Source organism: Oryzias latipes, chromosome 15 (assembly GCF_053564925.1).
Source record: "Oryzias latipes strain Hd-rR chromosome 15, Olatipes_Hd-rR_3.1".
Taxonomy (NCBI): Eukaryota; Metazoa; Chordata; class Actinopteri; order Beloniformes; family Adrianichthyidae; genus Oryzias; species Oryzias latipes.
Genome location: NC_136251.1, coordinates 14,851,590 through 14,872,738, shown reverse-complemented (window position 1 = coordinate 14,872,738; position 21,149 = coordinate 14,851,590). Strand labels below are relative to the sequence as shown.

Here is a 21,149-nt window from a genome sequence, read left to right as displayed (position 1 = left end):
GGCGTAGTCTCTCCAGCATGTCCTGGGTCTTCCCTGGGGCCTCCATCCAGTGAAACATGCCTGGGACACCTCCCCAGGGAGGCGTCCTAGGAGGCATCCGGACTAGATGCCCAAGCCACCTCAACTGGCTCTTTTCGATGTGGAGGAGAAGCGGTTCTACTCTGAGCTCTCCGCGGGTGACCGAGCTTCTCACCCTATCTCTAAGGGAGCGCCCAATCCCCCTACAGAGGAAGCTCATTTCAGCTGCTTGTGTTCGGGATCTCGTTCTTTCGGTCATGACCTAAACCATAGGTTTGACCATAGGTGAGTACTGGAATGAAGATCGACCGGTAAATTGAGAGCTTGTGCTACTTGTGTTAAATAAAAATAATCAGATTCAAGTTCTTCTGGTGCTGTAAACGTTTTATTATTTTGACATCATAGTGATAAACATTCATGTGAAAGACAAAACATTTGTCTTCCACCAACACGTGTTACATCCAACCGTGTATCTGATTGACTAAGCTTTCCAATCAAGTGTTGTGCACTTTTTGAACCAGGGAGGGGCAGCGGTCTGAGAGGAGGTGAGCGTGTTTGTGGGAGGGGTCACGCCTCCGTCTCAGCCAAAAAGGTCTCACCTAGACTAGATGTCAGCATGACCACCTCCGGCCAGGAGTCTGTGGGGTCAGAAAACAACACAGTTAGACCATCACACCCCAGGCCAGGTCCAGGACTATCCAGGTCACTTCACACACACCCCTTCCCCACCATCACTGGATCAGTAAGAGCATATTATTTAGAAACCATTCAGGAAGCATCAGATTTGTTTTCCAGAACTGTCCACAAATCTTCACCAAACGTCTCAGCACTGAACCACACAGGCCAACAGTTTCCCCCTTGGCAGTGTTGAAGCTAAGCTAACTGGCTACAGCACCAAAGCAAGTTTCTGTCTGAATCTGAGAACTAGACCCAGGTCTCAGCCAAGCCTTTGTCCACCCAGAAGATACTGTGTTTTCTTGGGTTCCTAATCTCTCCAGTTTAATCCAGACGCCTCTGAGGCATCCTAGACCTCTAGTCATTGCAAAAATATCAGAAATGGATTCTGTGGTCCACTTGGTTTGTGGTCAAATACACAATTTTATTTTTAGGAAAAATGGATGTGGGTTTTTATGGGTTAACAAGCAACAATAAACTGTAAAGAACGTATGTGACTTTAGTTGAAAACAAAAGATTCTTAACTTGAACTGCTGACTATGGTCCGTCGGGGGTAAGTGGGAGGAGAAGCAGAGCAGGACATCTTTAGAGACACCTGCAGAGAGAAGTTCTGGAGCATTGTGGGGGTTGGGTTTTACATCCTAGACGAAGCTGAGCAGATGGATGCAAGATGACATATCAGTCACTGAAACACTGCAGTTTTCACAGAGAAGCAGCACCATCATGTGGTGATGAATTAGGACTGAAGGGATTCTGCAGACCAGAAGCTGCAGAACTTTTGAAACAAGTCACATGTCAAGACAAACTGACCAACCCAATCTGCTCCAAAATCCCAGGACCTGTTCTGCTGCTTTCATTGGACACTCATCAGAGTGTTGATACAGTTTATTGATCTGTAACATTCCCAAATGGGTTTGGTGATTTCCTTTAAAGTGAAAATGAACTACAATGAGAACCAAAAGTAGAACAAACCTCGGTAAGATTAGAGAGGGATCTCCAACAAGGGGAGGGATTAAACCATATCATCACAGATCAATTGGACATATCAGAATCAACAGTTGATTCTTTTATCCCAACTCAGTTTCCTCTTTGAGTCAATGGCTGCACAGAACACAAATGTCCTACAACGACTGAGGACACCTAAACACCGCACAGATCACAGAGGCAAGAGCTACCACTGAACAGAACCAACAGAACCAGAAGCAGTGTGTCTGGGTAATGCAGTCTGGACTGGTTCTGTTCTGAGGTGGGTCAGGCAGTGGTCAGCCCTTACTGCTGTGTGGAAGCCAGGTGGGATGGCGGGGCTTCTCTTTAACTGGTTGCAGAGCAAAGCTGTGGGTGGAGCCCTGTGGAGAGGGCGGAGCTTCTCTGTCATCGTCATCTCCATTTGACAGCAGATCACTTATTTGCTGCTGCAGCTCTGGGCTGATGTCATTCTCCACCAGTACTAGAACTCGCAGGCTTGTTGGGTAGTTCTCCACCATGTCAAGGAAAACCTGTGCACAGAAACAGAAAACAGTCCAGAACCACTCACTCTACAAACAAACTGGGTCACCTGTTTCAACCTGGACATCTATGACACTATGCTGCAAAACTCCAAGTACTTACCCAGAACATGTACCGTCTACTCTGTAGATCGCTTAACATTGATGTTGGAAAACCCATTTTACCTGAGCTGACTGGTTGGTAAGGTTGGTTCCCTCAAGGTCCAGCACCTCCAGGGTTCTGCTGGACGCAACAGCGACTGCCAGCATCCCTGCAATCTGATCACCTGGAGACAGAACCAGCAGAGATGTTTACTTGAGAGGAGATGCCAGTCACTGCACTGCACTTTATTGTTAACATTACCCAGCGGGTTGTAGTCCAGATTAAGCACCCGAAGCTGTGAGCTGTGAGCCACGGCGATGGAGAGGCGGGCCCAACCTTTGGAGCTTATTCCGGGGTTGGCGCTAAGCGTTAGCTCCCTGAGACCTGGAGGCACACACACAGTGTGACACTACTTTCAGGCAAGACAATGCCAACTTCAGTCATCTGAACCTCTGTCCACTCTCAACCAAGGGGCATTTTCTCCATCTCCGTAAGCTAGATCTTCCATGTTTGAATAAAACATGGCAGCATCCAAACAACTTCTTTAAATGATTCCACTCCCCCTGAAGTGGGTTTCTACTTGTGAACCATGTGACTCTGGTGGTGGAGATGGTATCAAAGAACTATTACAAGACGTGGAAGGTCTTCTGCTTATGTCTCTGCCTCCCTTCCATTTGAATCAATGGTTTTACAGTTGTCTGGTGACTGGTCATGTTCCCACAGTCCTGGTGTATCATCTTCCCAAATTTTATGGCTTATATGTCACCCCTCTCCCCAATAAAAGCTCTCGGGGGACTTCAGGATCCATACGGAGATTTTCAGTAACATTAATGCTACCAGACTTCCCATCCTGTCTGGAAAGATTGTATCATTGTCAACATTCGCACTCATTCTAAAGGATTTTATTTGTGGTTCTAATGAGTCTGACTATTTTAAGGGGATGCTGTTCCCTTTTCTGTTCGCTTGTTAAAATACATCAGGATTAATCTGGCACCTTTTGAATTCAATTCAACATGAACCACATCGTGTTGGAATATGAAGTATTAATATCCAGAATATTTTACAGGGCATGTGTCCTGATACACTTTAGACCTAGTTTTTCATTTACATCCACCATCTGGAACAGGATCGGGTTGGAACCTGAGCTGGTGTTTCAGGTGAACCTGATCCAAGACATACAACTGATAGCCTATTCGTCCCTTTAGCTGCTGCTCTGCTGTTTCTCACATGTCTGAGACGCTGCGAGTCTGAAGTATTTATGAGCAACGGTGAGCAGCAGGTGCGTGCACCTGAGAACACTCCGATGACTACTTAGTTTCCTAAAAGTAAACCACAGAACTGTGCCAAAGATGTTAAAATGTCATCCATTCATTTTTTAAGTCTACCCCCTCATACCCCTATGGGGTCATTGGGTTGCTGGAGCCTGTCCAGCTCCTGTTAGGTGAGGGGACTGAAAATGCTTCTTTCCCCATTCATTCAAATGCACAGCTACACATGCCAGTACAGCAGGGGGCGGTGTTTACTACTTCTGTCAGACACGTCAAAGCTTACTTACATCACCAATATGCAATCTATTTATGGTTTAAGGTTTTTTTTATTTTATTTCAGATAGACCCTTTAATCATCATAATCATAAAGTTTTTGTCACAACCCCAATGGGTTCATAGGCTTTGGTCACAAAGGACTGATTGGTTGGGAGTCATTGATCTGTGTGTTGTCTACAACTGACATAATGTTTTCTGTCACGTTTTATGGTCACAGCAAAACCCTTCCTTCTGGAGTCCAAGGAACACTGTTGAAAACCTCTACTGGCAGATCAAGCACTCCAAAAAAGGACAAGGGTGATCGCAGCAATTAAATGGACCGTACTTTGGGATCAAAAGTAATCTGTCTCAGCATGAATGGTGACCAGTATGACATTTAGAGAGGAATATTCCTGTCAGCTTGTGAAGACTCATGTTGCATAGAGCACCTACATTTAAAGTTACTTGAAAGCACCTCAGAGAATCTTAGAAGATCAGAGAAATTCTGAAGCTAACTTCACACCGCCCTTGACAACATGCAATCAAGTGGCCACCTCCAATGAAAAGTCTATGTAAACCTTAACGCATATTTTGGCTTTCCGTGTTATTGTGAACTTGTGATCTCTCACATTCACGCATAGCTACGCAAGTTTCTATGACCGTTTTCGGGCTCTACGTGCAAACCCGTGGCCAACGATCACGCTGTGAAAGTTAAACCAGGTCGAACTTTGACCAGTCAGGGCCTCGGATTTGGTATTGACGTATGGATCACGTTCCCTTTAAATCTCAGAGGTGCCAACCGTTTGAAAATTGCTGACGGAGGAGAAACTAATAATTGCAGTTTGTGTCCAGCCAGAATTATATGACACCAACTCATATATCAGAATGGCTTTACAACATTTAAGGTCCCCTAAAGACACTGGACAACACCTTTCATCTCGTGTTCTGCGACTTGTTTTGTGGTTTTTACCAGACTTTGCTCCATCTGGAGGCAGCATCCCACAGATCAGAGCAAGCGCCTTGTCACCCAACATGCAGTCGCCCAGATCCAGACAGACCAACGTGGGGTGGGTGGAAAGGGCCGTGTTCAGGGTCAGCAGACCGGTGTCCAGCAGTGGGCTACCGTGAAGACTGCAGAGAGGGGGACATACAATCTGTCAGAATTTTCCAAACCTGGTCTTGCAACCAATGACATGCAGCTCTACTCACAACAGGGTCTGCAGGGAGCGGTTGGCTCTCAGGGCATCGGCCAGGAGGCGCGTGCGGCTGATGCTGGAGACTACGCCTAGATTGAGGTTTAGTTGCGCGAGTGAGGTGGACTCTGCAACCCTGCGGCAAACGCGCTCAAAGTCGCGGTCAGAAAGCTGGCAGCCGCGCACAGACAGCAGCCTCACACCGTTCTCCTTCAGGCTCTCACAGATTTCCTGGACCTCGGCTGCAGACAGCAGCTCCCCCATAATCTGGATTGAGCCCAGCAGCATTTGGACAAGACTGGGAGACCTGAGGGACACAGGAAGTAACAAAACCCAGATGAGAGACCAGAACCATGGAGACTACCAGAAGTCTGAATAGGGTCAAGTTCACAGAAAGAATAGAGCAGCTAGGAATGACTTTAGCTAAAACAGATTATTGATCAGTAAATTACCAAATAACTGGATGATATAATTGATCACTCTATCGCCAATCAAATTAATTTAGCCCATCAATTAAGCCTAAATTATCAGAGGCTGATCGGTACCAAGTGAACGAAAGATAATCTCAGAACATCAGCTTGTGAATCGAGGACATATCTAATGATCAGCTTCAAAAAAGGTCACTTTGATTTACCTGATTATGATCGATCACCTCACGTGGAGTCCAGACGGTGACGCGCTGATGTCATCACTCACTGATCGATCCACAAGCCATGCGCAGTGACGGAAACATCGGAACCGATTGATGGAATATCAATAGAAAAGGTTTGGTAAGCGGCGGCAGCCGAGCAGGGACGTCTGCCTCTCGGTTTGCAGAGCACCGCGGGTCCCGGTCAGTTTCTGCAGGTGTCGTTACTATGAGACGCAGAGACTGGTGGGGAGAGAGGGCTCACTCTGAGCAATTTGAGGGACTCGGTGGACCCCAGGTTGACAACAGTCAAAATACAAATCAGGCTGAAACAGCAATAGGTTAAGCGTTATTAAACAACCTCACATAAACTTGGCATGCGTGTTGACATGCTTTTTTAATTAAACATTTTAAATCAGAACCATTTATTTCTGAAGTGACCGAAAATAAAGCTGTCATTGCCCATGGTATCAAGCCTGACACAAACAACAATGTATCCCAGCCTAAAAGGGTTTGCCATTAAAACTTCTAAAAGAGTGAACCAAAAATGGTGGAAAAACACTTTGTTAAACGTGAGGTCTAAAAACACCAAATGTGATTGTGCTAAAACATCTTTTAGTAATAAAACTTTCTTTTTAATGTTTTTCTGTGAGTGATACGTCTTGTACTGGATGAGATCGTTATTTTTTTAGCTCACTTCCGGTTGGGACCTAGCTAATCTTCTCTAAAAACGTTGCCATGGACACAAAGGAAGGATTTTTAAAAATTAAAACTTATCAGTTGTTATTAATCAGACATCCATGTCCCGTTTTAATAATAAATAAAGTTAATTTGAAGAATATAAAATAAGTAAACGGAAACATTTAAATAGTTTACGTCAGACAGAGGTACGTCTAGTTCCTAGATTGTCACGCACCCGGAAGCCTGTGAGTGGAAAGCTTGTTGTACGGGCTGACAGGTACTCTAAGAGAGGAGGAGAGACAGATAGGTGAGGAGCTCACCTGCCGAGGTACGTGACCATGGCCCACGAGTACACGCGGGCAAGTCATATTGATCAAAGAGTCATTGACGCGGTCTCAATTAGCAGCTAGCTACGTTAGCTGCTAGTCGCTCCACTCCAGCTGTTCTGTTCCTAACGTTCGCGTGCTTCGGTCTACATGACTCGTTCTAAAGTTCTTTGGTTCTGCAGTGACATTCTAAAGTTCTGCAGGGAGTTTCTTGAAGAGCTAATCTTCTGCTGAGGTGCATCTCCTCTCTATTATATCGTCCCTGCAGAACACCTGTGGTGTGGACTCCGTGGATGGAAGTGTGGGTCTCAGCTATGGGACCTGAGCGAGTGTTGCCGAGTTCAGAGGACGACCTGGGGGAGGAGGAACGTCCTGTGGACGACGTGCTGCAGCCTGGGGGGGCTGTTTGGAGCGGGGGTGAGGATGGAGGAGAAATAGATGGAGAGGAGGAAGAGGAGGTGGCTTCTGGAGAGTACCATTACCAGCCTCTGAACCAGGAGCCGGATGGCCTAAACGGCATGGAACAGCAGGAGGAGGAAGAAGAAACTGGGGGTGTGGATGGCTCCTCCCACGCTCAGCAGCTGCAGCAGGTGCAACAGAGGATAGAGGTGAGACCTGCACCTTCTCCTGTCTGTCTCTTGGATCTCCTCTTCTGCTTTGACATTTGCTGGTAGTGTCAAGGGGAAGGGAATTCTGAAAAATAATGTTCATTCTCTACCTCCTCCTCAATTTGCCCAACTCTGCAGGTGATGGGCCTCCACCTTCCAGAAGCTCCACCTCCAGACAGCGAGGAGGAGGAGGAGGAGGACGACCCAGAAGGAGCGGCGGCCCTGAGGAGCCGATCTTCCATTCCCATGGATGCAGGTCAAGCAAGTTGCAGGCTGCCAAGAATGATGCATCACTTCCTGTCAGCTCACTCACTTCCTGTCCCTCTCAGACCATGTGGAGCTGGTGAAGAAGACCATGGCGGCTGTGGCGCTGCCTTCCCTCGGCGTGCCACCATGGGCCCAAGAGATCTCAGATGACCAGTGGAAGGACATGGTTCAGCACACACTGCAGACCCGGCAGAGTGCTGCTGCCCTGCGTCTGCACCGCCGGGGAAATGTCCCAGGACCCTGAATGCACCATGCCTACATAATGGACGCTGAATGCAACATTACCTACAACAGACAGTCTTAACCCCTCAAACACTATATTATGTTTCTTTTAATAGGTGTCACTCAACGCACCATCACCTGATTTCTGTAGTGTACCACAAATGTCTTTTCAGCAGGTCGTCAAGGCAGCAAAGCTAAGCTTTACAGAGGGATAATGCACCCCCTCCCCCAAACTCCCATGATGCTTGACCTACAGAACTATGTGGTACCAGACTCAGCATGAACATCAGGGGGATCAGAACTGAGGAGCTTATTCATTCCTGGACAATTATTGAAGTCTTTAATATTCTAACACTGATGACCTTGCGGAATAAACTAACAGGAAGTCTTCAGTGTTTCAGTGATGAGTTTACTGTCTCACAAAAGCTGGGATAGTCATTTCTATAAAGCATGTCTGAGCATGCTCAGTATGGATGGATAATCCAAAGCACATTCAATCCCAGAATACTTCTGGGATTCAAAAAAATAACATTTTAGATTCACTTGTAAATAGGAAATCAACCTGCAGACTCCAGCATTAGCTGGGTTGGGTCTTCCTAGCACTTACAGTAATGGTTCTGATTGAACAAAGTGGTCTGAAAGTGCTGATACTGAGTTTTTATTTCAGAACAGAACAGCAGGATATGAAGTTGTGTAAAGGACAAACGAGTCAGTGTCTGTGGGCAGCAGATTTATTTGATTCTGTACATAAAAACCTGTGACTGGGCGAGAGACCCACTTTAGTTCTGTTTAGTGGCTGCTGGGATGAGGTTCTGTTCAAGTCACTCCTTGGTTGTGTCCGAATTCCCACCCTAAACCCTATGTAGTGTTTACCATTTTGTAGTGCTGTCCAAATCTAAAATTCCAAAGTCAAGTGCCCTGGAAATTTCTTACAAGTCTCTGCAAAAAACCAGTGTGCATCAATGCTAACTTTAAAAAAATAAAATAAAAATTAAGCATTGTGTCAGAATAGCTTTTAAAATTCAGGGCACTACATAGTGTTTTAGTTAGAGGTTAGGGTGGGAATTCCGACACAACCTATGTTTACATCTTAGCAAATATCAGGCGGTCATCTTGTCCAGCAGTATAGGAGGAAAGAGGGCGGGGCTATCTTACCCACCGGAATGTTCACTGATTTTGATTGGCAGCTGTAAAGGATACTCCCACAGAGAGCAGGAAGAGCTGCCACCACAGAGGAGCTGAAGAAGGCTGTGGTTTGTTGAGGGCGGGGCTATGTAGATGCTAACATGTGGTCTGGGACTCTAGGAGCACCCCACCTGTCCCCAGTCACCTTAGTTCTTCCACTGCTGAGTAGGTTCACATTCATTGTACCTCCTTTTTCGTGGTCTTACTCCGTCCGTCCCTCAGCTGATATCTCGTCATGTGGGGGCTTTTGTGGAACCCCACCTCTGCGTTCAGGAGTAGCAAGACAGGGCACACGCAGCGAGATTCCCACAACAGCAGCACGACTAATGGTGCGTTCACAGTCGTCTATATCAGATCAGAACCTGCAGATTGTTCCTCACAATGTTTGGTGCTGCTCATCTCTGTGGCTGTGAGGGACGACGGTCCGATGAGGCATCCTGGGATACCAGCAGGAGCACACACCCAGAAACGGGGCATCCCTGAACACACCGAGCTCCAGCAAGCACAGGAAACATTCACAATGGAAGCATGAAGGTCGTGCACAGCTGACGAGGCGTTCAGGAACCTGCTGCGAGCTGAAAATGGCGGTGAGGTGTGGTGGGTGAGTGCAGCACAGGAAGAATGTCCACTCACAGTGGAGCGTCCAAACACTTCAGACAGACGTGGAGGACTGAACTTCTAAGTGTCTCACTGGTTATCGGCCTGCAGCGGGTGGAGCTGAGCCTGGTGTCAGTTTGTCTTTGAGTACAGCATCACCTCTGGCCTCGTTTGACTTTCCACATTGGTGAGGACCTCTGTGCCAGAGCAGGCAGGAGGAAAGAGCTCTTTGTTTGTTGTGGCCACACCTTCTGGTCAGAGAGCCTCCTGATTGGCTGTCAGGTACTCCTCTGCCCTTTTGTGAGCCTCCAGGGCTTTGATGGTGTACACATCCTGCGGCAGCTCCGACTTTCTCCTCATCAGGACCTTATCCTTCTTCAGATCCTTCAGACCCTGAAACACACCCCCTCCATACTCAGTGCATCCATTAAGAGCCTACACCAGCACCTGTGTGACGGTGCTCACCTGCGACGCCTCGCTCTCCACCGTCTTCTTTAGCAGCTGAATGTCCTCAGCGGTCGGGGTGTCCGTCTCCATGGAGAACACCCCCACACCACCGTCCCCAAACAGCATGAACTGACAGGGAGGCACACACAGTCAGGAAGCAGCACACACTTCGCATACACGGGCACAAAACACACACACATGGAAATACAGACATGCATGCTACCTCACACCAAACATGGACTGACCTCCTCCTGTGGGTGAAGTCCACAACGGAGTGGGCGGAGCTTCTGACTCTAGAAAAGAATTTAAAAAAAATACAGATGACACGAACCCACAGGACTGTAGCCCAATCTCAAAAACACCTGTGACAGTCTGGATCATTTAAATGCATCCAACTTGTGACTTAAGACTTTATTTCTGACCTTTGGTCCAGAACAAAGTTGATAGTGAATACCTGAGGGTTCTGTTGGGCCAATACTTCAATTTTCTGCCAGATCTCATCACGCTCCTTCAGCTTGTACTTCTCTCTGTGGAGAACACACATAAACATCTGAACACAGGAACATTCGTGTCCACACAAACAAAAGAACCGATTAAACGGATCATCTGCTCATGCTGGGACCAACCAGACTTAGAACTTTGCATTATGAGGAACCATAGCTTTTGCTGGAGTGGCTATGTGTATGGCTGCGCGTGTTTGAGGGTCAAAGCAAAGTGTTAGGGTCAAATTATGACAAATTTATGGAGGTAGTTGTGTTCTTGGTAATATGATCTGTGAATTTGTTCCTGCTGAGTCCAGCAGGGGTCAGTGTGGCGCACCTCTGTTTCTCAGCTTTGTACTGCTGTGTGCAGTCATCAAACAGCTTCTGGTTCATCTCCATGAAGAGCTTCAGGGCGTTGTAGATCAGCCCATGGATGGTTCTGAAAAAGAAGGGAAATGCTTCACAAGTTCATGCATCAAATCCTCAGAACTTAATGAGAGCCTCCAAACAGAGACCTAGCCTGTAAGTGCTCCTGGTTTCAAACATAATTTTCAGCCTTTAACTCTAAATTTAGATGTAAAAACAAACATGTAGGGCCCCGTTTAGATGAAGGGGGCACACCGATGCAGTTGGGGAGGGCTGAACACACAGACGTTACAGAAAAATGAGGTGGAAGCTTGCTTTTAATGATCGTGTTTGAGAGTGAAGACGCTCCAATGGAGCCAAAGGTTACACTCCCCAGCGCTGAAGAAAAACAGAACACAACCGTTGGCTATGACGCACACACATCAGTGCACGTGAGGAGGGTTTGTTCTCACTGCCATCAAGCCCTCGCTGATGGAAACAGCAGATCCAACTGATCAATCTCAAGGTCACATTAGGACAGTGACCATTCAGCCCCCCCCTGCATGAAATGTTGATAGAATTGCTGCCCCCATGGGCAACTTCTGTCCTCGTGTCTCATTGCACTTCTTCTGTAGCTTTGTTCATTGAGGCTTTATAAACCTAAATGACATTTATGCAGACATACTTCTAGAATAAATCTATGCTTTAAACAGGAGATACTGTCTGTGTGTGTGTGTGTGTGTGTGTGCACGCGTGTGTGCACGTGTATTACTTGTTCCAGTGGCTCTTTGAGTTCTTGTAGAGGGCGGGGAACATGATGGGGAGGATCTTGGCAGCATTGTCACTAATCAGGCTCATGATGTACTCATTGTTCCAGTAGTACAGGGCTCTCTCTGCCACCTGCACAAAAACAACAACAAGCACAAAAACATACACAACATTATTAAAATCCTCCATGGGCATCAAGAACCAGCAGGAATTCGAACACATTCCTGAGCTGCAGCTCACAGTCAGCAGTGAAATGTCATGTTTGTGCAAACACTTGCCTTAACGTTCCTTCCACTTATGTTGCTGCTGCCGCAGACAAAAAGAATTTCCCCATCGTGGGATTAATAAAGCCCATCTAATCTAATCTAATGTTTGCATGAAACTTATATTTTGTAACTGAATAAACCTGTGTGTGTTTGTCAAAATGTATGCATTTGCACAAACCCATGCTTAACTTGATGAGCCACTGCAATGGAAATCGTGTTTTTAACACGTTCTTGTAGCATTTTTCCGATGGAGGACATTTATAAAGAAAATAGCTGTTTGAAAAAGAGCATATGTGTGATAGAAAACACACTGGGCGGGTCATAAGCTGCCTGCTCTGAGCTCTCAGCATCGGGGAGGGGAAGAGGGGGTGGGGTTGCTCTGCGCCATTGGTTCCTCCCACAATTTAAGCAAATTTCCAATGACCTACTGTCGCTCTGCAGAAACTATGTCCTAAAAAGCGATACAGATTTTTTGATTTTGGCTGAAAACAACATAACTATAATTGAAAGAATATGGGGAACTCTTTAATAATAAATCAAAGGATGATCAGAGCGGGTCTTTAAACCTTTCTGCATACATGTTTGTTAGACTGCAAACACGTGGTTCACTGGTCCGCCCCACAATTTTAACTTCCACTTTAGACACCACACACAGAGGGACCCAGGGGTGGGGGGCTCTGCTGCTTGGCAGCGGTAGGGCCCGCCACACTGGAGACCTCCTATTTTACCTGCAACACACACACAGTACACCCGCACCACCATACATAGATGGGATCAGGGAGGGGGGGTGTCGATCGGCCTGAGGGTGGTTACTGCGTGGCGACGGGGGGTGGGGGGCAACCAGAAGATTGTGTGTGTGTGTGCGTGCGAGAGTGCATGGGTGGGGACAGACCTTGGGGCTGGCTCGCTGTGACACGCAGGGGCTTACCCTCCCCATTGTAGAGGGGGGAGGGCATTAGGGGTGATATGGGAGGAGGTGTCGAGGAACATGGCAGGTGAGGGGGTCATAGAGCGTTGAGTAGTGGGGGGTGGTGCTGTGGTTGCGCGGGTAATCACTGCCACACTGCTCCCTGTCTGCTTCATCCCTCCTCCTAACCCACAGTGTATTGATGGACAGATGTCTTCCGCTCATCTTAGTTTTAGAATTTCACCTTCGGATGTAATATTTGTCTTTTCAGCAGATCTGGTATAATTGTTACACAGCTTAAAATAATAACTTATTCAAATCGGCGCTTGTATTCCCCACTCTCTCCCTCTCTCTCCCTTTTATTCTCTTCAACCCCCCCCCCCCCCCCCACACACACACACACACACTTTTCCCCTCTCCCTCCCCGCACACACTAAATGTAACAAATAAATAAAGAATAATAAAAATTTTAAAAAAGGGGGTTTATATACATTTACATTCTGATTATCTGAAGATATATAACCTCTTTTTGTGACAGTAAAACCTGTCCAACACGAAAAGCCTTCAGCGCTCATCTGTTTGCTCAGTTGTTGGACAGAACAAGTTAAAAAATAACAAAAAGACTGGAGGCATGTGATGGAAAAAGCGGTCTTGGTTGAGATACCTGGAAGTGTGGGCTGGAAACACACTTGGCGAGCTGTCTGAAGAGTGGCTCCTGGACTTTCACAAACTCCGAGGGTTCAATGACGTCCAGAATCTCTTCGAGCTCGTTCAAGAACATCACCTCCTTTGGACTGTGGGTTTTGGGCCAGAACTTTAGCAGACCCATTATCACCTGTTGAGGGCAAAGACAAGGTTCTGTTTAGAGAGCTTCACCAGAGCTCCTGCATTCAGGAACCAACAGCAACCCAAACTGTGTTGAGTACTTACAGGCTCCGTCAGACTGCTGTCCTTCTCCAAGAACTGGACCACACAGTATGCCAGCTGCAGACACACAAGTAGGGGGTGATCAGCAGCAAACACACATTCAGGAACCAGCACACATGCACACACCAGGGGTTCCTACGTGTTCCTCTAAGTTCAATTTAAGACTTTTTTTAAAAAAAAAACCCTTTTTAAAATCTTGCTATGAAAAACTAAGACCAATTTCTCTATAGAGAAAACCTTGAATTTCAGAACAATTACTTGTCAGTAAGACAGTGACGTGATATACAGAATAATTTATTTAGCCCAAAATCACAACAACAATCGTCTTAATGGGCTTCGTACTGGTTTTACAATCACTAGACTACAGAAACCCTCTTTACTTCATTACTCACGTTTTGGTGCAGAGAAAAACCAGTTACTGATGCATGTGTGCTGATGCAGAGGAGGAGATAGGTCACAGTAAGAGGAAAAGGGCACAAATAGAGACGTGGATGAATTTGTAGGGACATTGGCAACTGGAGATCATTTAAAAATATTTGAATTGATTGTTGTACTGAAGAACTTGATAAATGCAGAAAATGCACCTTCTTTCTCAATTTCTTCTCCTCTACTAATTTCAGTAAATCTTCTTCCTCACTTGCAATCTTCCTCCTAAACAACCCTCCTTGCATTGTTCTTTTTTCAATGACTTTGAGCTTAGCTTTAGCTTTTAGATTAAACTACAAATCACAACTGTGTTCAGAAAACTGTAGGAATCATTTATTGTTTTTTGTGCCGTTGCAAAACTAACCCACCTTCAACTTTCACAAAAATAGGCCTACCTGACTGTGAATGAACTGAGCCTCCCCGGACAACAAATCAAGCGTACCCTGAATGTAACGCGCGTGTGCTGAGTGTCCTCCGCCAGATCCTTTACCGGACCTCATCGCCTTACTTTCAGCCGGGTGCTTCTTTTGTTTCCCTTTTCTGCTTCTTAGTCTTTTTTATTTTTTTATTCAGCGGTTAGCATCCAGTATAACGATGCATAACATGCTTTACTTAAATAATCATGGTTTAAAAAATTAAATTTTAAACCAGAAAAGTCATACAGACAAAGGTTTTAAAATGCACAATTTTTAAAGACCAAGTTATCAAAATTTAAGACGCAGCGGGGACCCCGACATGCCCATGTACAGGTACAAACCAACGCATGTACACAAAGATGCAAACGCACATACAGTACCTGTACACAAATGTAAACACACACGATTACACACAGACAAACCCACACCACCCTATAAAAAAAACATACAGGTACATCAACACACACAAACTCACGCAAATACAAACACAAACATGTACAATACACAAATATAGACATCAACCAACACAAACAGGCATAAAAAATACATAAATACACTACTCACAATAATTTAGGGATATTGTGAAAAGCTCAGTGTTTGTTTCACTTCTCAGATTTTCAGGATAGAGAGATAATTTTTCTGGGGATGATAGACAAACCTAATTTTGTGTTTTCCCCATGATAGTCTCATTGTGTACAGAGCGCCTCCCTTATGTGGAGCACAACCAAAAGAATTCTCAACCTTTTCCATGTGGCATCAATTTCAACATTCTGTGGCAGATTTGCCGGTAAGTCTTTCCAAGTTCATTTAAACGGCCATGAACACACGACATTGCTTAGCGGACTTTGGGGTGGTAGTAGACAGTCAGATGTTGCAGGTGAACTTGATGCGTCTCAAAGTGTCATCAGCAGACTTGCATCAAGACACAGGACTACTGTTAGAGTTTGTGACAGAGCACACACACTTTTGCACTCAGACATTGTTTTGCAAACGCCACACGGCTGCAGACCCGTTTACCAGATGTGACGGGTACTCAGGTTTCCAGACAAACAGTTCACGACCAATTCAACTGCTTTGACTCGAATGCAGATGACTCCACCGACGCCAAGACACAGCTGTGAACATTTGCAGTGGACACAAGACCATGTGACCCGGACAATGCAGCAATGGTCTAGCGTCCTGACGGAGCGTCAGGCCAGCTTGCACAGAAATGATCGTCAACAGAGTTCCTGGAGTTATTGAGCATCACTACATCCTGCCTGAATTGTCACAGCTCAACTCTAGAAGTGGGAGTGCCTCATATGGTGTGGCCCACTACATTTGCTCTGCTAACCCTATAGAAATCATCTGGGACCAACTGAAGCAGAGACTGGATGATCGTACCCTACCCCCAAGTGACCTGACAGAACTGAAAGTAGCAATTGTGGAAGAGTGGAATGCATTCCATCAGAACATCATCATGAAGCTACTGAAGAGCATCAGACGTCAGCATCAAGCTGTCATTCTGGAAATGGTGGAAATATCCACTGTTGACATTCATTAATATTCAAACCAAATAGTAAAAGTATTCCTGTAAACAACAATATCCCTAACTTTTTTTTTTTTTATATTATTCTTAGTCTTTTTTCCCTCTGCTGTCAGTTGCTATGGTGACGAACAAATTTCCCACATGTGGGATCAATAAAGTAATTCTGATTCTGATTATTGTGAGTTTGTATAATGCAAATACACCCATCCGTGTAGATTTATATGCATACACACACACACACATACCTGAGGGTGGTACACGCTCAGCGACTTGACTTTATGAAGGGGCAACAAAACTCGGATCAGAAACATCTTATGTTCTTCTTTCAACGGCAGAGCAAAGCCATTGATGATGCTGAGAAACACAAACAATGTTAGACACAAATGTGTGTGTAAGTGTGTGTTTGTGCGTTGTTCTGTGTGTGTGTGATACCTGCCCAGAATCTCCAGCAGTTCAGCGATGCCATTGTGATGCTCCGTTTCATAGATGAAACTGCAGAGACACACCTGTGAGCATGCAGCTGCTTGTGTGCGCGCCCAGGCAAGTGGTTTACATAGATGTGGAGGTTCTCACCTGTAGAAGATGTTGTTGATCTGGCGGCGGATGTAGGCACGCAGGCCCAGGAACTTGCCGTAGATGCGGTGCAGAATGGTCTTCAGGAAGTCTCTCTCTCGAGGGTCTTCGCTGTCGAACAGCTCCAGGAGCTTCCACACAAAAGGACGGTTAGAGCAGACCTGGAGCCTCTCAGTTGAACACTCAGAAGGTCAGGGCTTACCGACAAAACAAACTTTTGGTCGATGTACTTTTTGGCAATGTTTGGCTGGAAGTCTGGGGACTCGAGGAAGCGCAGGAAGAACTCGTACACCAACTGTGGAACAGAGACACGTGATGGTCAGGGAGGAAACGTGGGTCAGGTTCTTCGGGTCAGAACTTTAGTTTGGATCAGCCATTAAATGATGTAAAGACAGCAACAGCAGCTGTGCATGTCTATCTGTACAATACATTTGATCATCCGCCTTATGTTATTAGACAGGCGTCTTTGCAATCTAGGGACCATCCACCTTAATGTGAGATTTTTTTGTGTTAGAATTGTGAATTCAAGAAGAATAAAATATGATGTAATGCTTTTGTTACAGATACTGGCGTTATCGTTTGGGTTTAACTTCCATTTTGTGCTTGTGCTAATTCTTTTAACAGCCTTTATTTTTAGTTACTTTGGTGTGATGTCTGTTATGACTGGACTGAGAAAACCCGTCGTCCAAATCTATAAAGATCAGCACAATCCCCTGTATGGGGGCACTTATGAAAAAAAGAGTAAAGGATGAATACAAAAAGTAAAGAAATACATCCAAACTCTTCTATTCAGACATGCAGGAACATTTCGATTGGGCCTCACTTTGCTGCAGGAGCAGTACCTGCAGGTGGGGCCAGGCTGCCTCCAGAGTGGGCTCGTCTTCCTCAGGGTCGAACTCTGCTCCGGTTGGATTGGAGGAGGGGGGCAGCGTCCGGAATAGGTTCATCGAAAACTGAAGGGACACAGAGAAGCCGTTCAGCACGCTCTCATCACAACTTCACATCTGCCCAGGCTAGCCGCCGCCTCACCATAATGACGGCCTCAGGGTAGATGGCCTCCGTCAGCACGTCACTGTTGTGCGTGATGTACTCCACCATTTCGTTAAGCCCCGCCCTCTTCACTTCCTTGTACTTGAGGTCGCTGAGCGGGTCGCTGACAAAGTCGAAGAGCACGCAGCACTGACGCAGCTTCTGCACAAACAGCTCCTCCCGCTCCACAGGGGGGGCATCTGAGGAGGGAAGTGACGGGAAAACAAAGCTCACCTAAAGGCCAACCTCAGCCACAGATTTATGCGGTTCTGGTCAGGGTTTTGGACACCTTTAAGGGCGGGCAGCTTCTGCAGCTCCCGGTTCCTGGTCAGGCTGAAGCGGGACGAGCTCTGGCGCCGCTCCTTCTTCACCAGCTGGGGGCCTCCAGAGTACTTGATCTTGTTGAGCTGGGTGGGAGGGGGTGTGCTGTTGCTGTTGCGCTTGCAGTTGCCCTGCTCCAGTGATTGAAAAGTTCAAACAGGTGAGCACACAGCGCCGACTGACATTCACATTCCCCAGACCAAAAAAACGGTGAAACCATATATATGTGTGCAATCTGCCTTAACAAGCAGACCTGAAAACTCTGATGACAGGCTGCTGTGAACGCATCACGGTGGCCACTAAAGGGACAACGGTCCACACACCTGACCCCTGAAGTGAGGGGAAGAGGCACTTTTCAGCTAAATCTTCTTATGGTCCTGAGGATACGTCTCAAACTTCCTTTGAGGCAGCAGCCCCCAGATTCCAGGATGCCCCGTCCCCCCACCTGCATGTAGTCGACTCAGTTCAGTTTCAAAAAGCGTCTTAAAAGGCTTTTAAATGGGCAGACTTTGACTGGTTCCCTTTGATTTGAAGTTTTTCCTGTCTTATTTTCTGTTTAGATCTTTAGCAGCTGTTTTTTGTTCCATGACTTGAGATTTATTTGTTGCTCATTAAAGCATTTATGATTTGTATCCATCAAAGGCAGTCATGCATACAGAAACGTACTCCCTGCCGAGATCAACATGAAACCTTTTGATAAAACCAAACAGAAGGCAGTCTGTTCTCAGCAGGTGTGAAAAGCCTGTCAGGTGTGAAGCTAGGACCTGCTGAGGGCCTCATAACACCCCCCCCTCTCCCCATGACCAGCTTTACTGGATTCATCAGACCTGCTGGTGGCCCCTTACCTCATCAGAGTTCTCAGAGGCGGCATCCTTCCCGCTGCTGCTGCTCTTGCTGCTCTTTGCAGATTTGCCCGTTTCCTGCAGAGACACAGACATCTAGAAATGAAGCTCCTGCTGCCCCCACCTGCAGTCCCACTGATGACTCCCTACAGGTGGGCCTCATCTGGGACTGGTGCTGGGGGCGGTACCCTTAAGGGTTAAAGGGCTCGTGCACTCTCGCCAAAACACATTAGGAGATGTCTATAATATTTTAAAAGACACTAAGCTTCCTAGTCTTTAGGACCATGACAACTGGAAATAATAGTAAATCATGTTTACCCGTCTGTTCATCTTAAGGGGAAATTTTCTTGAGCTGTTTTTGTTTTCTTCAGTTGTTTCTTGGAATGTTTTCCTCATTTTGCTGTAGTTAGATCCAAGTCTCAAAAACCGTGTTAACTTTTGTTATATCGATTTCAAAAAGTAACTTGAAAAAGTGTGATCTGTTAGAATTGGGGCCCCTCATCACTCAAGATCAATGGTTTGAATCCTGCCTTGCTCAGGTGACTCATTAATAACTGAGTAAGCAGCGGACAGTCAGACACTCGCAACCGAGAGGGGGGGGGGGGGGGGGGGGGGGGGTTCGTGCACGGTGCACCGCACACTCAGATGGACAACGAAGTGGACACCCGAACCCATAATTCATCCGTAAATCGACCAGCTGATCAATGCAACGTTCCAGTCGCTGCAAATTCACGCGTGTGACTTTTGACGTGTCACCGACCCGGGGAGGGGACGTGGGGGGATTCCGGCCTGTTACCGGCGCGGTCTCCGAGTATCTGAACGGTCGCAGATGCCAAGCAGGTAAAACTGGATGAGAGAGGCGAGCCGCCGCCTCCACAGCAGCCTGTTGCCATGCCCGTGCAGCAGGTGAGGGGGGGACCGCGCAGAGAGACTCTGCTCTCCACGGGTCATCTTGGAATCATGCATGAGCGACTCCTCCCGAACTTCTGCTGTGGATAACTGCTAACAGTCTGCGGGTAGGCGGTTTTCCCTTAAACACCCGGAGGTCCGTGTAGTTTCAGAAAAGTGAACGCGCTTAAGTCTCGGAGACGACTCTACCGCTGCAAGAGGGGGGCTCCAACCGCTGCTAGCAAGGCCTGCTCGGCTAGCGGGCTAGCTTCCCACTGCTCAGTAACCCAGCCCCGCCGCGCGCGTCACGCAGCTTTCCGGCATATTTCCCCACGAAACACACCTAAGCTGCACCACTACAGTTGCCGGCCTACCTTCTCCTTCTTGGTTTTGTTTGGCATTTTGTCTGCGCTGCAGATATTATCCACCGAGGCTCCGTGATGATCTTCCACGGGACCTAGATGCTGTCACTAGGTCTGTCTGTGCTCCCCGCGCTTGCTCCAGTATTGGCGAAGCTGATTGGCTGGATTTCTGCACACCTACCTGGCGACGATTGCGAGGATTTTTCTGATTTGCTGACGGTTGTACAGCGAGTCTGCAGGGCGAGGCTGCAGGGCGGCCAGGGAGTTCTTCCCCAGCAACAAAATTCCTTGCATTTGGCTTTAAGAAGAACCAAGTCCGAACCGGAAGATCTCAATGAGTTTTGACTCAGTGAAATAAAAAATGTTATCAAATAAAAGAAAAATGCTTGCAAACTTTTTTCTGACTATTCTCTGTTCCACAGCATTGTTAAAAAGTAGACCAGATTTGACTTTATTTTCTTTTTCATTTGAAAAAGTGCTCAGGCTAAGTGTTTTCCCTGAAGAAAAGTTTATTATGGGACAATAAAAAAGTTGAGCTAAGGAAAATGGGTCAGGGTGGATCCAGTTCAGGTACTGTACTTCATCTGATTAGAATCTACAAATGTTTTAATACATTATAGATGTTATTTTCTGTGACGCCTTATTGGACAAACCCTCTCCTCCCACCGCACCAGGAACCGTCACTGGTAATGAAGAAACTCCAAAGATGGTTGCAGCGAAGGAAAGGCACTTGACCCGGTCCATTTGTATCACTCACCACTCAGAGGAGTCCTGGCTGGTCCAGCAGCAAGGGGACGCATTTTGGTCAGCTGCCCTCCAGAACCTGCAGAACCACAGACACCGGAGCTCATCTCAACACAATTCTGTGACAAACACATCAAAAACATTTAGTTTATTCAAACTAGAAAACTGCATTACCTTCAATAATGCAAGTGTGAATGCTGTTTGCAGAAGCTGTTGCTGGAAATGCTGAAGGGATTTGCTAAATGACAAAATAAGAGAACAAGTTGAAGCTTGTCCAAACAATACAAAAAAAAAAAGACTGAAAAGATGCAGGAACTTTCAAATTGCTTGATAAATAAGCAGCTCTGTTTCTGTTTACATCATTCAGC

The 21,149-nt window shown here is 46.5% G+C and overlaps 3 protein-coding genes across 11 annotated transcripts; 1 reads left to right on the top strand and 2 right to left on the bottom strand.

Moving 5' to 3' along the window:
- Nucleotides 1-381: 381 nt before the first annotated feature.
- Nucleotides 382-6,904, bottom strand: lrrc73 (leucine rich repeat containing 73). Of its 8 annotated transcripts, XR_002291814.3 has the most exons (9): nt 6,626-6,904; nt 5,631-5,867; nt 5,013-5,303; nt 4,774-4,934; nt 2,542-2,664; nt 2,364-2,464; nt 1,967-2,189; nt 1,219-1,344; nt 382-656 (listed from the first exon to the last, which is right to left on the bottom strand). XR_002291814.3 is itself a non-coding variant. In XM_011484236.4 (8 exons), the coding sequence occupies exons 3-8, from the start codon at nt 5,282-5,284 to the stop codon at nt 1,104-1,106; spliced, it is 1,065 nt and encodes a 354-aa protein (XP_011482538.1). In that variant the 5' UTR covers nt 5,285-5,303; nt 5,631-5,867; nt 6,626-6,904; the 3' UTR covers nt 382-1,103. The 8 variants fall into 8 exon arrangements, 6 of the variants coding, with proteins under 6 accessions (XP_011482538.1, XP_004077069.1, XP_078787618.1 ...); XR_013647696.1 differs by lacking the exon at nt 5,631-5,867 and having other exon boundaries at nt 6,626-6,764; XM_011484236.4 differs by having other exon boundaries at nt 382-1,288.
- Nucleotides 6,905-6,924: 20 nt separating this feature from the next.
- mea1 (male-enhanced antigen 1) lies at nt 6,925-8,123 on the top strand. Its single transcript, XM_004077020.5, has 3 exons — nt 6,925-7,239; nt 7,378-7,495; nt 7,569-8,123. The coding sequence occupies exons 1-3, from the start codon at nt 6,925-6,927 to the stop codon at nt 7,748-7,750; spliced, it is 615 nt and encodes a 204-aa protein (XP_004077068.1). The 3' UTR covers nt 7,751-8,123.
- Nucleotides 8,124-8,445: 322 nt separating this feature from the next.
- On the bottom strand, nt 8,446-20,208 carry ppp2r5d (protein phosphatase 2, regulatory subunit B', delta). Of its 2 annotated transcripts, none has more exons than XM_078931486.1 (17): nt 20,050-20,208; nt 18,791-18,865; nt 17,914-18,079; nt 17,625-17,824; nt 17,438-17,548; nt 16,798-16,890; nt 16,596-16,726; nt 16,455-16,514; nt 16,268-16,376; nt 13,656-13,709; nt 13,390-13,560; nt 11,557-11,684; nt 10,777-10,878; nt 10,412-10,484; nt 10,203-10,250; nt 9,976-10,086; nt 8,446-9,903 (listed from the first exon to the last, which is right to left on the bottom strand). In XM_078931486.1, exons 1-17 carry the CDS (start codon nt 20,074-20,076, stop codon nt 9,766-9,768), a joined length of 1,797 nt encoding a protein of 598 aa, XP_078787612.1. In that variant the 5' UTR covers nt 20,077-20,208; the 3' UTR covers nt 8,446-9,765. The 2 variants fall into 2 exon arrangements, with proteins under 2 accessions (XP_078787612.1, XP_023819145.1); XM_023963377.2 differs by having other exon boundaries at nt 17,914-18,076.
- Between the last annotated feature and the right edge of the window lie 941 nt (nt 20,209-21,149).

What these genes read in the sequence shown, in the direction of transcription:
- ppp2r5d (XM_078931486.1), bottom strand. Translation starts at nt 20,076, where the DNA reads ATGCCAAACAAAACCAAGAAGGAGAAG. An exon ending in CAGCCTGGCCCCACCTGCAG is followed by an intron (nt 16,891 to 17,437) that starts GTACTGCTCCTG and finishes TCTGTTCCACAG; the next exon opens with TTGGTGTACGAGTTCTTCCT. An exon ending in TTTCCAGCCCACACTTCCAG is followed by an intron (nt 11,685 to 13,389) that starts GTATCTCAACCA and finishes GTTTTTGTGCAG; the next exon opens with GTGGCAGAGAGAGCCCTGTA.
- mea1 (XM_004077020.5), top strand. Translation starts at nt 6,925, where the DNA reads ATGGAAGTGTGGGTCTCAGCTATGGGACCTGAGCGAGTGTTGCCGAGT. An exon ending in AGGTGCAACAGAGGATAGAG is followed by an intron (nt 7,240 to 7,377) that starts GTGAGACCTGCA and finishes CCAACTCTGCAG; the next exon opens with GTGATGGGCCTCCACCTTCC. An exon ending in TTCCATTCCCATGGATGCAG is followed by an intron (nt 7,496 to 7,568) that starts GTCAAGCAAGTT and finishes TGTCCCTCTCAG; the next exon opens with ACCATGTGGAGCTGGTGAAG.
- lrrc73 (XM_078931490.1), bottom strand. Translation starts at nt 6,645, where the DNA reads ATGGTCACGTACCTCGGCAG. An exon ending in CGCTCCCTGCAGACCCTGTT is followed by an intron (nt 4,935 to 5,012) that starts GTGAGTAGAGCT and finishes CCCTCTCTGCAG; the next exon opens with TCTTCACGGTAGCCCACTGC. An exon ending in CACCTGGCTTCCACACAGCA is followed by an intron (nt 1,289 to 1,966) that starts GTAAGGGCTGAC and finishes TTCTCTCTGCAG; the next exon opens with GTGTCTCTAAAGATGTCCTG.